This window comes from Lathyrus oleraceus, chromosome 6, assembly GCF_024323335.1.
Source record: "Lathyrus oleraceus cultivar Zhongwan6 chromosome 6, CAAS_Psat_ZW6_1.0, whole genome shotgun sequence".
Lineage (NCBI taxonomy): Eukaryota > Viridiplantae > Streptophyta > Magnoliopsida > Fabales > Fabaceae > Lathyrus > Lathyrus oleraceus.
In genome coordinates, this window is record NC_066584.1 from 303,153,598 (window position 1) to 303,168,599 (window position 15,002).

The 15,002-nt window shown below is 37.5% G+C and overlaps 1 protein-coding gene across 1 annotated transcript; it reads right to left on the reverse strand.

Annotated features, from left to right (window-relative positions):
• Positions 1 to 1,127: 1,127 nt before the first annotated feature.
• Positions 1,128 to 5,341, reverse strand: LOC127098053 (uncharacterized). Its single transcript, XM_051036553.1, has 3 exons — positions 5,194 to 5,341; positions 3,728 to 4,324; positions 1,128 to 3,166 (listed from the first exon to the last, which is right to left on the reverse strand). Exons 2-3 carry the CDS (start codon positions 4,322 to 4,324, stop codon positions 1,214 to 1,216), a joined length of 2,550 nt encoding a protein of 849 aa, XP_050892510.1. The 5' UTR covers positions 5,194 to 5,341; the 3' UTR covers positions 1,128 to 1,213.
• Positions 5,342 to 15,002: the final 9,661 nt, after the last annotated feature.

Genomic DNA, 15,002 nt, shown 5'->3' on the forward strand with positions numbered 1-15,002 from the left:
GAACAAAAATCAATCACACAACGCCTCACTATTTCACTCGTGTTTCCCCGTGGATCTGAACCGGAACTCTAAATGTCAATTGTTGGTGCACAAGATGATAAAGATGAACAATGGAAACAAGAAAAAGAAGATTGAATAATAACAAACATCCACTACTCTTAAAATGATTAACAGAAAAGGTGCACACACAATGCAAAAGGAATAAAGGTACAATTTGTTAACACCACTCACTTGCTTAAATACAAGTGGAACTTTAAGAGAAATACTAAAATACTCTCTAACAAACTTTGTAAAAAAGCTTATGAAAATATGAATTAATTCTAACACAAATCTCCTAATTTTGGGGACGCAAAAAATATGTTTCGAAAGAATTTTGCTCCCCTCGCTTCTTTTCCCCTCCTAAAATTTGAACTAAAGACATTAAATTAGAAATATTTTCTCCGCTTTTACCATTTATTTGTTAAAGTAACAAATAAACTTCAAAAATCAACCAAACCAAAATTCAAACTCATAACACATAACCAATACACCAACATAACATTCTATGTTATAAAATTTTCCTTAAATGAATTTAATCACTATCATTCATCAAACAAATATTTTGAAAATTTCGTTAACAGTAACAAAACGTTGGCCTGCTTAATTGCATTGTTCGTTTTGAAACTCTCAAAATTTGTAATAGAACAGTTGCATCTTCAATGTACAAATATTTTGGAAATTTCGTTAACAGTAACAAATCATTGGCCTGCTTAATTGCATTGTTCGTTTTGAAACTCTCAAAATTTGTAATAGAACAGTTGCATCTTCAATGTTCTTCAAAATTTGCACTGAGTTTGATTGTATTTCTGTTCATTTATTTGTTTCTTTCAAACCATAACTCAATTATTCATACACATTTATGTCTCAGTTAAGTTATTCATTTATCTCAAACCATAACCATTTATTTCTATTAAGGTCTTTGTGTTCGTAAAAATCTAGTTTGTGATGTTCGTAATAAAATTCGCAGTAGGAACTAGTTCATGCGACTCAACCATATAGTTGAGATAAAATTCACTAATCCGGCACCCTATAGTTGAGTCTATAACTGATTCAAATTTAATAAAACTGCTGTGAGTTTTTTTTTTATTGAAGAATCCATATTCATATAATAATCTATCTATATGTATATCTATATTCTATCTTAAAGAAAAATCTGTAAACAACTGTGCAATATTTAGCTAACACTGCCATCTCCATTCAAATGCTTTTCCTCTTGTACTAAAACTGCATTCCCATTATCTAAGCAATTACGACTTATCATTGTTTTGCCTCTTGTACGAGCCTTGCGACAAGGATTGAAAGGATCTTGGTGCATCTGGCTGTTTTTCTTTTTCTGTCTCTTTTGCACATGCAAGAATTCATTTGCTATACATTCCAATGCTCTAACTGTCAATGGTCGGGTTCTCGTGCTCTGTCTCCTGGGATTCTTACCAGGATGCTGTTCCAAAGAATCAACATGGCAAGGGGTTCTAAGAAGCTCCTCAACTACTTTATGAGTAGAAGATGTTAGACATGGACCTTTTGCCTTTTGGTCTTGCTCACCTTCCTCCTCCATTGCCATGGTTTTGTTATTTTCAGAATTTGACGGAACCTGTGGTACGTTGAAGGTGAAAGATTCACATTTCTCAACTTTAACACAAGAAACACTCCTGCATTGATAACTTTCATAGAGAATGTTCTTCTCAGTATTCTTTTCCACACTTCGGACTGCTGAAGAAGCAGTTGAACTCCCATTCTGCTGAAGACCAACTGGCTCACACACATTTTTGTTGGAATCTGGAAAGCTAGAAGACCGGGAGAATCTTGTTTTTTCTGATCCCAAACCTCCTGAAGAATTTTCAATGATGCGGCTTTTCTCAGCCTTGACACAAGCAGCCAATCTCCTCCTTTTAATAGGAACAGCTGCATGATTAGAATCACCGGATCTTACTTTCCGGTTGAATTGATGCTTTCTGATCTTGTTAAGTGGATTATTATCAAATACACTGGTGTTCTGATTTTTCTGGCTTTGGAGCATCTTGTTTGCATCATTAACAAGATTATCACATGCGCCTTTTTTACTGGTAGCACCACTGTTAGATACACCTCTGAGACTACCAGTTTTATTGATTTTCCTTTTGCCATATATCAGCATATTAGCTTCCGCCATGCTCGGTGAATAATCTGTTGGAGAGCCTTGGTTACTTTCTCTCAAAAGACCATTAGTCATCGTAGAAGCATCTTCTAATTCAACTGGCGGACATTTCAGTTTAACTTTCAGCTTCAATAGTTTTCCATCAGAAAGTCTATTTGTATCAATAGCTGTCAACTTTGTCAAATTTTGTTTAATGCTTTCAGACATATCCTTGTTATGTTTCACTTTCCTCATATATTTGTACCCTTTATATTTTTTACCAGCAGCATTTACTTCAACTCTAGGTACTGAATTAACAGGATTAGATTTCAATTCCCTTAAATCGGATGGCTTTCCCCGATGTACCAAACTGGTATCAACAACCATGAATTGGGTATGATCTTTATTGTAGGTAGAACATCGGGGCTTGAGGTAACATTGACGATGATCGTCTGATAAATCATCTTCATTTGATTCCTTTATCGGCTCGTCCTCATTGTAGCTGCCAACTTTAGCATTTTCTTCTTCTTTGAGAACGAGAATATTCGGTTCAGCCACTACTTTGCTCAAGACATCACTAACAGAATCAAAGTAATGATCACCTTTCACAAGTTTCCTCCTTGAAAACTTGTCAATGCCGGGAATAAGAAAAACCAGATAATCTTCGGAGGTAAGATAGCCTCGATTCTTTGGTTGCTCGGAGTGCCAACCTCTTGCCAATAAGCGGGGCCATACAGCTTCCCAGAAAAGATCATTACTTTTGGTTTTGCTCAGCCTGAATCCTCCTGTCAGAGATTGTATTATTTCGCTGGGTCCAAGAGAAGACAAATCTTTGCATGTTTGCGCTGGAAGAGCACGATTCTTCTTCGCAGGTTCCATACCAAACCTAGTCAGGTCTCCCTTCTCGTTACCAATACCTACTGCTTCCACAAGAACGCGGAGTCCAACAGCCGACTTCAAAGAAGATATGTATTCTTCTAGAGAAGTTTTTCCCTCCGCATAAGATTTAGAAACCTGAGTATAATAAATATAAGCAAAGTGAGGACTGAAACCTGATTTGTCAATAGTAAAATGGTAAAAATCACTCGGTTATTCCATCAAAATTACCAATGTATCAAATGCAAAGAGCATGTTGTATTACAGAAATAAGATGCTCCATAAACTAGTGAAGCTTTCACTTTCTAACATCAAATAGACTACGAGAAACAATCTAAACATCGTTTGAAGCTAATAAATAGAAGGTATTTTCAAAATATATGAAGTCTCTTATTCCTAATGGCTTCTATTCTTCTGCATGGATAATAAATCCATAAAATATGGACAGACAATTATTAAACAAAATTATCATTGAAATATGAAATATCACAGCACTCCAAGAAGGAAGTTAAAATTACAACTTGCAAGAGAGTGAAGAGTATATCAGAAAAGGGGCACAAGAGAGGGAAACAGATTTCAATCACAAAATGCAGGCAGCCATACAGGCTAAGTCAATCATCAGGCAACTCAAAGATATACTTATGCGGTTCATTAACAACAGAGGAGACGAGATGGAAATGAGATAACACAGCTGAATACCTGTAACATAGTATCTTGAGATTCTTCAGACACATGGGGATTCAAGCGAGACAATAGTTCATGTTGCCTCAGCCCGGTAAAAAGTTTCTTTCCAATCATACATTTTCTTCCTTTTAACTTCCTGCACTCCGACCATCTACGATATCCATCCGTTTTGTAAAACATTCCGTAGTAAAAAGAAAGTATTTCTCCCATCCCTTTGTTCTCCAAGAATCTTTCTATCTGAATAAAGTTCTTCCCGAAAATAAACAAACCAAGTATAAAACTTTTTGTATCAGCATCACTCCAGGTGCTACTCGATCTTCCAAGGGCCAGCTTATGATTTTCACTTTTGCCCAATTTACCTGAATCAATATCCTCATGATATCCCAACTCCTCATGTTCCCTATCCTCTAAACCAATTGCAAAGGAAAAGGATTTATCATGCAATGCCTCAGAATTTGCAGGATCCATTCGATATGAATGCTGCTCTGATTTCTTAAGTAATGAAGGAATTTCCGCCTGGTATTCATGACCTATTCTAGGACTCACATCATCACCTTCATTGGACGCATGCTCGGAGAAGATATCATTACCATTCTCCCTAAAGGACACCATCTGCCAAGAAATATAAGAAAACAAAACCCGATTATTATAAACTCAAATCAAGGCTTAAGAGGAAATGTAGATCAGATAACATCATCAAGAAGCATAAAAGTAATATACATTGATACTCACAACCCATATTCATATTTACAAGGCCACTGGTTTTTCAAAGCATCATAGTTATTGAAGGATTTCAGATTTAAAACTATTAGAATCCAACTATCTCTATCGAACCGATACTTTGTTTTGTAATTTTCCAACCCTTTGCCTTTTGAACAAACTTAAGAATACAGAAATTGTCAATACGACCTAGAACATGAAAATCCTAGCTTCAACATGGTTACCTAAATCAAAAAATTGTCAACTAATTTATTTCCCAAAGACAGTATTTTTGAGACAGCTTCAACATAAATAAATACACAATACAATGACCAAGGGAAAACATATAAAATAAAGATGAAGAATTTTGATCAGAATCAAACCCCTTATATGCATGTTCATTATCAAAACACACAATCAATAACAATAACAGGAAGATATAACCAAAAGCACATTGATGGATGACAACAGGAAGATTAAGATTGAGCATACACAATCTACAGGGAAATAGTGTAACCAATTATGACATAACAGAAGCACGTTGAACAAAGTTAAGGGTTGGTTGTTGATAAGACAGAGAGAAAAATGGTGAATGAATATTTGCTTGTTAAACTTTGAGGAGCGAGCAAGTGATAGAATTGTTAAATGGTAAGGTTTTGAAAGGAACAACAAGTATAGATAATAATAAGAAAACAAAATAAACAAAAGAGTGAACAAGATATATGTTTGATTATATGCAAGAAAAGACATTAACGTAAAAGGAGAAAGGAAAGAAGGAGAACCTGGTTTTTATGGAATGAGATGAATTTGCGAGGAATGAAGGAACAAAGCAACACAATGAACTATATAGTACTTGTAATACGTCGAGTTAAAATGTGACTCGAATGAGTTAGTCGGGCTGAGTTATATGTTGTGTTTCTGTGAGTTTTGACACAAATTGAATAAACCACCACCCTTATTTTCTATAGGTCTTTTAAATAAGTTTTTAAAATTACAAAAAAAAATTTTAAATATGTGACTTAGCCTATTATATTTATTTGGGAGTTTCTCTTTCCATTCTCACGAGAATCTCACGTCAATGTGAAAAGATTTAAATGTCTTCGGTATTTGGAGATGAATCTTCAGACGTATCTTTTTTTCACACACATGTTTATCGGTGTTTTTGATAAACAATTACTTAATTTTAAGTTAGTTACTTGAATGATCAAACTAGTACATCATATGGCAAATTTGTGTTGAGTTTCTAAGAAAAGAGAATATGCATTTCGATTTTGTTGGGAATCTTGCCATGAATATTTGGTGTTTCAATAAAATGACTACGTTGTAAATATAACTAGCAAACTGATTCCGACTGTGTCAAAATTAGTCTTTAAACGCTAAAGAAATAAGTATAGAAATACTTTAAATAAACAAAAGGTGTATTTGCATAAATGTAAAAATGGTAAGTAAGTACATTTTTTATCTTTAGGAAACACGTTTCTCTCTAATGTGATGGTACTTTAAGTGTGATCGAAGTTAACTATATTTTTTGTCACCCCTGATCCTAATGCTAGAATTCATATTTATAATGTTATAAATGTGATGACAAAGGTTCTTAGTTCTTATTTTAATTATGTCAAACCTTTTAGTAGCTCATACTGTGTATTTTGGACGGTGTCATCATATCGTAGAGTGCATTCATTCTCTAACATGCTCAAAGTATAAACTTAACGTGTATATGCGTATAGGAGCATCTCATATATGTCAATAATGCACTTGATCATTGTTGGTACCTTAGGTCCATAAGAGAATGGTTTGGATTGACCAAAATACGTCTCAAAAATTCATTTTTGACCATTTAAGAACTTTGAGTCGACTCATGCATTGGAGCGGTCGACTCATTCATGCATATCACATTTTATGTAACTCTCGGGTCTGGACAGGTCGAGTCATAGGTCGACTCAATCCTGGAAAAATAAGATGAGTCGACTCATCCACCTGTTGCATCGACTCATTACCTGTTTCATTTGAACCATGTTGCTACGGGTCTGAACAGGTCGAGTCATAGGTCGACTCAATTCTGGAAAAGCCTGTTTGAGTCGACTCGTCTCCTATTTGAGTTGACTCTTCGCCTGTTTTTCAACTGTCAACAGAAAAGTGAAAGATATACACTAAAATTCCTATTCATCTTCATTCTTCATTGCATGTTTCAACAACTACACATAACAATTTTGTTGATCATAGTGCATTGTTGTGGTGATAACGTCCAAATAGGATTGTGTAATCTTAGTTTGGGTAGAGGTTTTGAATGGATTTTTCTTGAATAAAATCGTAGGTTTTGTCCTCCAAGAATTGGGATTTTTTGCACAAATCTTTGCTTCATAGATTCAGCCGAGTGAAAGGTTTGAAGAACGGTGGATTCGTTCGAACAAGTAATGGTAACCGGAGGATTGTGAAGAAAGGTTTGGGTTCAAGCGTGTCGCGATTGAAATCAGCCGAGCTAGAGTTTTGGAAAACTTGGAGTTCTTGCAATAAGGTGGCTACAATCAGAGGTTTCACGCATATCCGTTCGAAATCAATCAAGCTAGAGTTTTGGAGAACTTGGAGTTCTTGCAATAAGGTAGCTACAATCGGAGGTTTGTTCGGAACTTTTGAAGCACTTGGTTCAACTCGAATCAATGAGAGAGAAGTGAATATGATTTACAACAACACTTAGGTTTGCTTGGTGGTGATCATTTCTTCTCTTGTATAAACTTTGCATTTGATAATAAATATCCCAATTCTAGTTTTAGAATTGGGGGCAGACGTACCCTAAGCGAGGACGAAAGGGGAACTGTCTAAACAAATCTAGTGTTGTTCTCTCTTTCTCTAATTCCTTAGATTATGCATAAATTAAATCTTGTGTGACTTTAATTGTAAACTTCATCTCGCTTAATTGTTGTGCATTAAAGTTGTTCGATAAATTGTTGCAATCACTTTGATTGCAACTAAGGAAAATTCTGCATAATTAATTCTAGTGAAATTGAGACTTGGTGTAGTGTGCACACCAAGTGTTTGATAAAATTAACTTCGCACAAGTTTATCGATATTTTGCTTGTTCTCTCATTATGTTAACTCATCATTAGTGGTAACTATATCAAGGATTTGTATATTTGATCGATTAATTAAGATAGTTGTTGATTATCTTTATCTTAGTCATTCTATTAGGTTTCACGCATATCCGATCTTTCCATTAACGGATGGTTTAGACGATCGTGATCTAGGGAGCTTTCGGAACCTTTAAAAACAATTTTAAAAAAAGCACTAAATTTTAAATACTAATTTATTCAACCATCCTTCTAGATTGGTATTATCGTCTAACAATAAACTAATTGTCTTTCAATGTTCAAATGATCATCTGCCCGACACGTCATTCTTGCATGTTAACTGATGCTTGATTTGGTTTTCATATGTCCTTGATGATTTGGATAAGACCAAAAAGCAGTTACTTCAGTTTGAATTTTGAATTTGTTTCTAGTCGATTCCAATGACCCGTCGAACTTCAAACCTTATTCAACTCCTTGAAAATTTTCTAAGTCCTCATCCAGACTCTTCGACTCCTACCGTTCCTGAGGTAAGTCTTTCAGTCGAAAAATAACTTGACTTTACCCTATGTTTGAAGAAATTCTAGCTGGCTTCCTTGTCGAATTTCTTTTTGGAATTTCTTGGCTAACAAATTGTCCCCAAAAATTCCACTTTCGAATTCATAGTTGAAAGAGACATATGGAATTTTTGAAGTTCCTACATTGTTCAAAGTCGTGATGTGACTTCATCGTCATCATGGCTACTCTCTATAACGTATTTTCGAGACGTGTATGCCCAGACTATCCATCACGGCTCCGAGTTTTCAGGAAATCGTGGGACATGTTTAGAGATTCAAATTCCCACTCAATCAAGCTCTAGTGGGACACATTTCAAAAAAGTTCATTTTTTAATTTCTTTTTCAAAAAAAAATTAAAACTAAGTTGTTTCTCTTCTCCAGAACTATAAATAGTTTATTCCTCACCTAACATTTTTTATTCCAAGCTTTCTTTCATCTTCCACAAAATTTTCAACTCTTCTTCTTGCAAAATCTCAGTTTCCTCTTAGATAAAAATGACTCACAAATCATCCTCCAAACCAGAGATCCCTGTGGTTGCATCCATCATCACTTCTACTCTTACATGGAACCAGCTATATGTTCATGAGCCTCATCTTCAAGAGGAAAAAGAACTTATTTGGAAGTCATGGGTATTGATTCCTTTTACTATTACTGAGATAACTCATGTTTTCTCTGGTCCTTTTCCTTATATAAACACCAATGTGGCTAGGGTTAGTAAGTTTTTCCCCTTTTACCATCTGACCCAACCTTTAGCAGCGATGAAAGAAACTTTAGATTTTAGTTACATGATCAGTCGCATCTTTCACTCTGCCCCTTACACCAACCAATCAAATTATATTAATTGGTTGAATAAGGTAGAGTCCCAAAAGAGACAATTTCGGAAGGATCAAAGTCTCTTCGACCTGATTCAAATATCTAGAGTAGGCCCCACATGTAACACCCCGATAATAATAAAATAATTATTTAAATTGAGTTAATAATATATTTATTAATTTAATTAAATAATTGGAATTTTTTATTATTATTTTTTGGGAATTATTGAATTATTATTATTATTGGAAAATATATATATGTTGGAATAAGGAAAAGTTCTCATTGGGAAAGGCATTTCACGTGAAAACAGAACAGAGAAGCATCGTGAGAAAAAGGGAAAAAGGGCAGAGAAGAGGAGCTGAAGAGCAAAGGTTGGAGAACGAAAGCTTGAAGCTCAAAGATTCTGCCGGATTGTTAAGGTAAGGGGGGTTTATCGTCGATTAATGGGTATTTTGGGATAATATGTCATGGGTAGTGATAAGCCGTCAATTTGACCCTAATTGGGATTTGAAATGCTGAAAATTTGTGATGAATAGGTTGAGTGAAAACCGTAATCAAATTGATAATTGTGTGTAATCAAACCGATAAATTGGTGATGAATGGCGACGAGTAAGTTTGAGTGGGAAGGGTCTGGGATGGGCACATGAGATCCCTGCCCAGAGAAAACGCGTCTGATGAACTGTCATGTTCGCCTAGCGAACATAACCTTCGCCTAGCGAAGGAACGCGCCTCAACCTCGCCCCAGCGAGCTTGAGAGGTTTTGCTACTGTAATGTTCGCTGTGGACTCGCTGGAGCTTCGCCTAGCGAGTGAGTGCTAGCTGTGTTTTTCACCAAAACAGAATGAGTTCGCTATTACCTTCGCCTTGAGCTCGCCTAGCGAATTAATTTACCAATTTCCTGGAGCTGTTCGCCTTGAGCTCGCCTAGCGAACCAGAGCTTCGCCACTGCCTCGCCTAGCGAGCAAGGCAGAAGAAGTGTTTAGACATGCGTTGCTGAGGTGTTTCATACATGTGTTGAGGAAGTGTTTTATACATGTGTTGATGATGTGTTGATACATGTATTGATGATGTATGAGGATATGCAAAATGTTGTGAATGTATATATTATGCATGTATTTGTGAATGGACTGTTGTATGGCTTAGAGTGTGAGCATATGTCCATTGTGAGTTGTTGTTGATGCTGCATTTCTAGATGATTAGTGTGCATGGCATAGCCTGTGGGGCTGTAGCTAATTCCCATTGTGAGGAATTAGTGAGTGAATTGTTGTGATAATTGTTGTTGATGTTGCATGCTAGATGATTAGCTTGCATAGTCTAGCCTTTGGGGCTGTAGCTAATTCCCATAGTGAGGAATTAGTGAGTGAATCATTGTGGAGTCTAGCCTTTGGGGCTGTAGCTAATTCCCATAGTGAGGAATTAGTGAGTGAGTCATTAGATCTCAAATGAGTGGGACTAGTGAGCTTAGTAGCCGTATCTGGATTGATCGGTGAGCTTGAACTATATGTTCAAGAATAGTCGGTACCGCATATGTTGAGTCTCATTGCATAATGAATGCATGGCATAGCCTGTGGGGCTGTAGCTAATTCCCATTGTGAGGAATTAGTGAGTAAATCGTTGTGTTGTGTTGTTGGTGTTGAATATGGTTTGAGGATTATACATATGATATATATTATTGTTGAATATGATGTTTGGACGGATATTGCCGTTGCTGAATGCGTAGTCTGGTTAGGTTGAATTAATGTGTTATTTACTTAGCATTACATGTTGTTCTATAATGCTTATTATATTGATTGAGGAACTCACCCTTACAACCTATTTTTCAGGTAACGAGAAATGAGTTGAGTAGAAGCTAATGCTTGGAGTCTAGAGTAGTTCTTATGGTCATGCTCTGATAGATGTAACATCGGGAGGGGATGTCTTAATTGATTTGATATTGGTTGTTGATGAGTTACATGTATTGTGTTACATGTTTTACATTGAGTTGAATTTTGTTCCGCTGCGAATTATGCAAAGAACCTTATTTTGATTAAATAAATGAGCATGACAGGATATTTTAATGATTTTGTGACATGATTGTGTGACACCCTTCGGGGCATAATTACTCTGATGAATATATTGTTATTTTAATTATAATCATTTGGGGTATTTAGAAGGGTGTTACATTAGTGGTATCAGAGCATCGTCGGTCGAGTCGAGTCGTAGTTATTCTGTTTCCCCTGTACGGGATAGGTGTTGTGTAACCCTATCAGTACTTAATTGTTTAGCTTGTTTGGGTTTTCAGAATAGAGATGGCTGGAAGAGGTAGAGATGATGCTGCGATTGCTGAGGCTCTGGGTATGCTAGCTGGAGTACTTGGAGGAAATCCGAATGTTGCGGGAATGGGAGCTGCTCGTCAGTTGAGTGAGTTCCAGAAGAACAACCCTCCAATGTTCAAGGGAGCATACGATCCAGATGGTGCTCAGAAGTGGTTGAAGGAGATTGAGAGAATCTTCAGAGTAACTGAGTGTGCTGATAACCAGAAGGTCAGGTTCGGTACACATATGCTATCAGAAGAAGCTGATGATTGGTGGGTTGCTACCCGCACTGAGTTGGAATCTGCTGGGAATGCTGAGATTTCTTGGGCTGTGTTCAGGGAAAGATTCCTGAGGAAGTATTTTCCAGAGGATGTCAGAGGAAAGAAAGAGATAGAGTTTTTGGAATTGAAGCAGGGTAACAGGTCGGTTACTGAGTATGCTGCGAAGTTCACCGAGCTGTCAAAGTACTATACTCCCTATAATGAGGCTGCTGGAGAATTTTCGAAATGTGTGAAGTTTGAGAACGGGTTGCGTCCTGAGATCAAACAAGCTATTGGATATCAGAGGATCAGGGTGTTTTCTGACTTGGTTGACTGTTGCAGAATCTTTGAACAGGATTCCAAGGCTAGAGCAGAGAGCTATCAGCAGAGGGTTGATAGGAAGGGTAAGAATCAGATGGATCGTGGAAAACCGTATGCAGCTGGCAGAGGTTTTCAGAAGCAGAGTGGGATGAAGAGGCCTAGTGGGGGAGACTCTAGTGCTCCTGCTAAGTGTTATAGATGTGGTCGGGCTGGACATCGTGTTCATGAGTGTACCAGTGCTGAGATGAAGTGTTTCAAGTGTGGAAAAGGTGGTCATTTGGCTGTAGAGTGTCGGTCGAAGAATGTGACTTGTTTCAACTGTGGAGAGGTGGGTCATATCAGTCCACAGTGTCCTAAGCCGAAGAAAGAGAATCAGTCAGGAGGCAAGGTTTTTGCTTTATCGGGTTCTGAGACTTCTGCAGATGATCGTTTGATCCGAGGTACGTGTTATATTAATGGCTTTCCTCTTGTAGCTATTATTGACACAGGTGCGACTCATTCTTTTATATCTTTGGATTGTGCTGTGAAACTTAAGTTAGGGATATCTGAGATGTTTAGTAGTATGGTGATTGATACTCCTGCGAAGGGTTCAGTGACTACTACTTCAGTTTGTTTGAATTGTCCTTTGAGTATTTTTGGTAGAGACTTTGGGATAGACCTTGTGTGTCTCCCGTTAGTGCAAATTGATGTTATTCTGGGTATGAACTGGTTGGTGTTTAACCGAGTCTATATCAACTGTTTTGATAAGACTGTGATTTTTCCTGAGATTGAAGAAGAAAAGAGTTTGTTTCTATCGGCAAGGCAAGTGAATGAGGAAGTAGCTGGTGGAGCAGAGTTGTTTATGCTGTTAGCGACTTTGGAGGCTAAAGGTAAACTGGTGATTGGCGATTTAGCTGTGGTGTGTGATTTTCCTGATGTGTTTCCGGAAGAAGTGAATGAGTTACCGCCAGAGCGTGAAGTTGAGTTCTCGATTGAATTGGTACCTGGTACTAGACCGATATCGATGGCTCCGTACCGTATGTCTGCTGTTGAGTTAGCTGAATTGAAAAGTCAGTTGGAAGATTTGTTGGATAAGAAGTTTATTCGTCCAAGTGTGTCACCGTGGGGTGCACCAGTGTTGTTGGTTAAGAAGAAGGAAGGTACTATGAGGTTGTGTGTGGACTACAGGCAACTGAATAAAGTGACGATCAAGAATCGGTATCCTTTGCCGAGGATTGACGATTTGATGGATCAGTTGGTTGGTGCGAGTGTGTTCAGCAAGATAGATTTGAGATCTGGGTATCATCAGATACGTGTGAAAACTGAGGATATTCAGAAGACTGCTTTCAGGACGAGGTATGGACATTATGAGTATTCTGTGATGCCTTTTGGTGTGACTAATGCGCCTGGAGTATTCATGGAGTACATGAATAGAATTTTCCATCCGTATCTAGATCAGTTCGTTGTGGTGTTTATCGATGACATTTTGGTGTATTCGAAATCTGAAGAAGAGCATGCTGAGCATTTGAGAGTGGTTTTAGGAGTGCTGCGAGAAAAGCAGTTATTTGCTAAATTGTCTAAGTGTGAATTTTGGTTAGAAGAGGTTAGTTTTCTTGGTCATGTGATTTCAAGAGGTGGTGTTGCTGTTGATCCTTCTAAGATAGAAGCGGTATCTAAGTGGGAAGCTCCGAAGTCTGTTGCTGAGATTCGAAGTTTCCTTGGGTTGGCTGGTTATTATAGGAAGTTCATTGAGGGATTTTCCAAGTTGGCGTTACCGTTGACGATGTTGACTAGAAAGGGACAAGCATTTGTTTGGGACTCAAGATGTGAAGAAGGTTTCCAGGAATTAAAGAGAAGGTTGACTACTGCTCCTATTTTGATATTACCGAGTTCGTCGGAGTTATTTGAGGTTTACTGTGATGCTTCATTGTTGGGTTTAGGTGGTGTGTTGATGCAGAATAAGCAGGTTATAGCTTATGCTTCGAGACAGCTGAGGGTTCATGAGAGGAACTATCCGACGCATGATTTAGAGTTGGCAGCTGTGGTATTTGTTTTGAAGTTGTGGAGGCATTACTTGTATGGATCAAGATTTGAGGTTTTCAGTGACCATAAGAGTTTAAAGTATCTGTTTGATCAGAAAGAGCTGAATATGAGACAGAGGAGATGGTTAGAATTCCTGAAGGATTATGATTTTGGTTTGAATTACCATCCGGGTAAAGCAAATGTAGTGGCTGATGCGCTGAGTCGGAAATCATTACATATGTCTATGTTAATGGTTAAGGAATTTGATTTGATTGAACAGTTTAGAGATTTGAGTTTGGTATGTGAGAGTACTCACAATAGTGTTAAATTGGGAATGTTGAAGTTAACAAGTGGTATTTTGGATGAGATCAGAGAGGGTCAGAAATCTGATATGCTTTTGGTTGATAAGTTGACTTTAGGGAATCAAGGCCAAGGTGGTGAATTCAGAGTTGATGAGAATGGTGTTTTGAGATTTGGTAATCGAGTGTGTATTCCGGATGTTATGGAACTTAAGAAGAGTATTCTGGAAGAAGGACATCGTAGTGGTTTGAGTATTCATCCTGGAGCTACGAAGATGTATCATGATTTGAAGAAGTTGTTTTGGTGGCCGGGAATGAAAAGAGAAATTGCAAGTTTTGTGTATTCTTGTTTGACTTGTCAGAAGTCAAAGATTGAGCATCAGAAGCCGTCTGGGCTAATGCAACCGTTGGCTATTCCAGAGTGGAAGTGGGACAGTATCAGTATGGATTTTGTTTCTGGTTTGCCGAGAACAAGTAAGAATTTTGAGGCTATTTGGGTGATTGTTGATAGATTGACGAAATCGGCTCATTTCATTCCGATCAGAATGGATTATCCGTTAGAGAGATTGGCTGAGTTGTATATTGAGAAGATTGTAAGTTTACATGGTATTCCGTCGAGTATTGTTTCGGACAGAGATCCTAGATTTACATCGAAGTTTTGGGAAGGTTTGCAGAGGGCTTTGGGAACTAAGTTGAGATTGAGTTCTGCATATCATCCGCAGACTGATGGTCAGACTGAGAGGACGATTCAGTCATTGGAGGATCTTTTGAGAGCTTGTGTTTTGGAAAAGGGAGGTGCTTGGGATTGTTATTTACCTTTGATTGAGTTTACCTACAACAATAGTTTTCATTCGAGCATTGGTATGGCACCGTTTGAAGCTTTGTATGGTAGGAGATGTCGGACACCTTTATGTTGGTATGAGTCCGGTGAGTGTGTTGTGGTTGGACCGGAGATTGTTCAACAGACTACGGAAAAGATTAAGA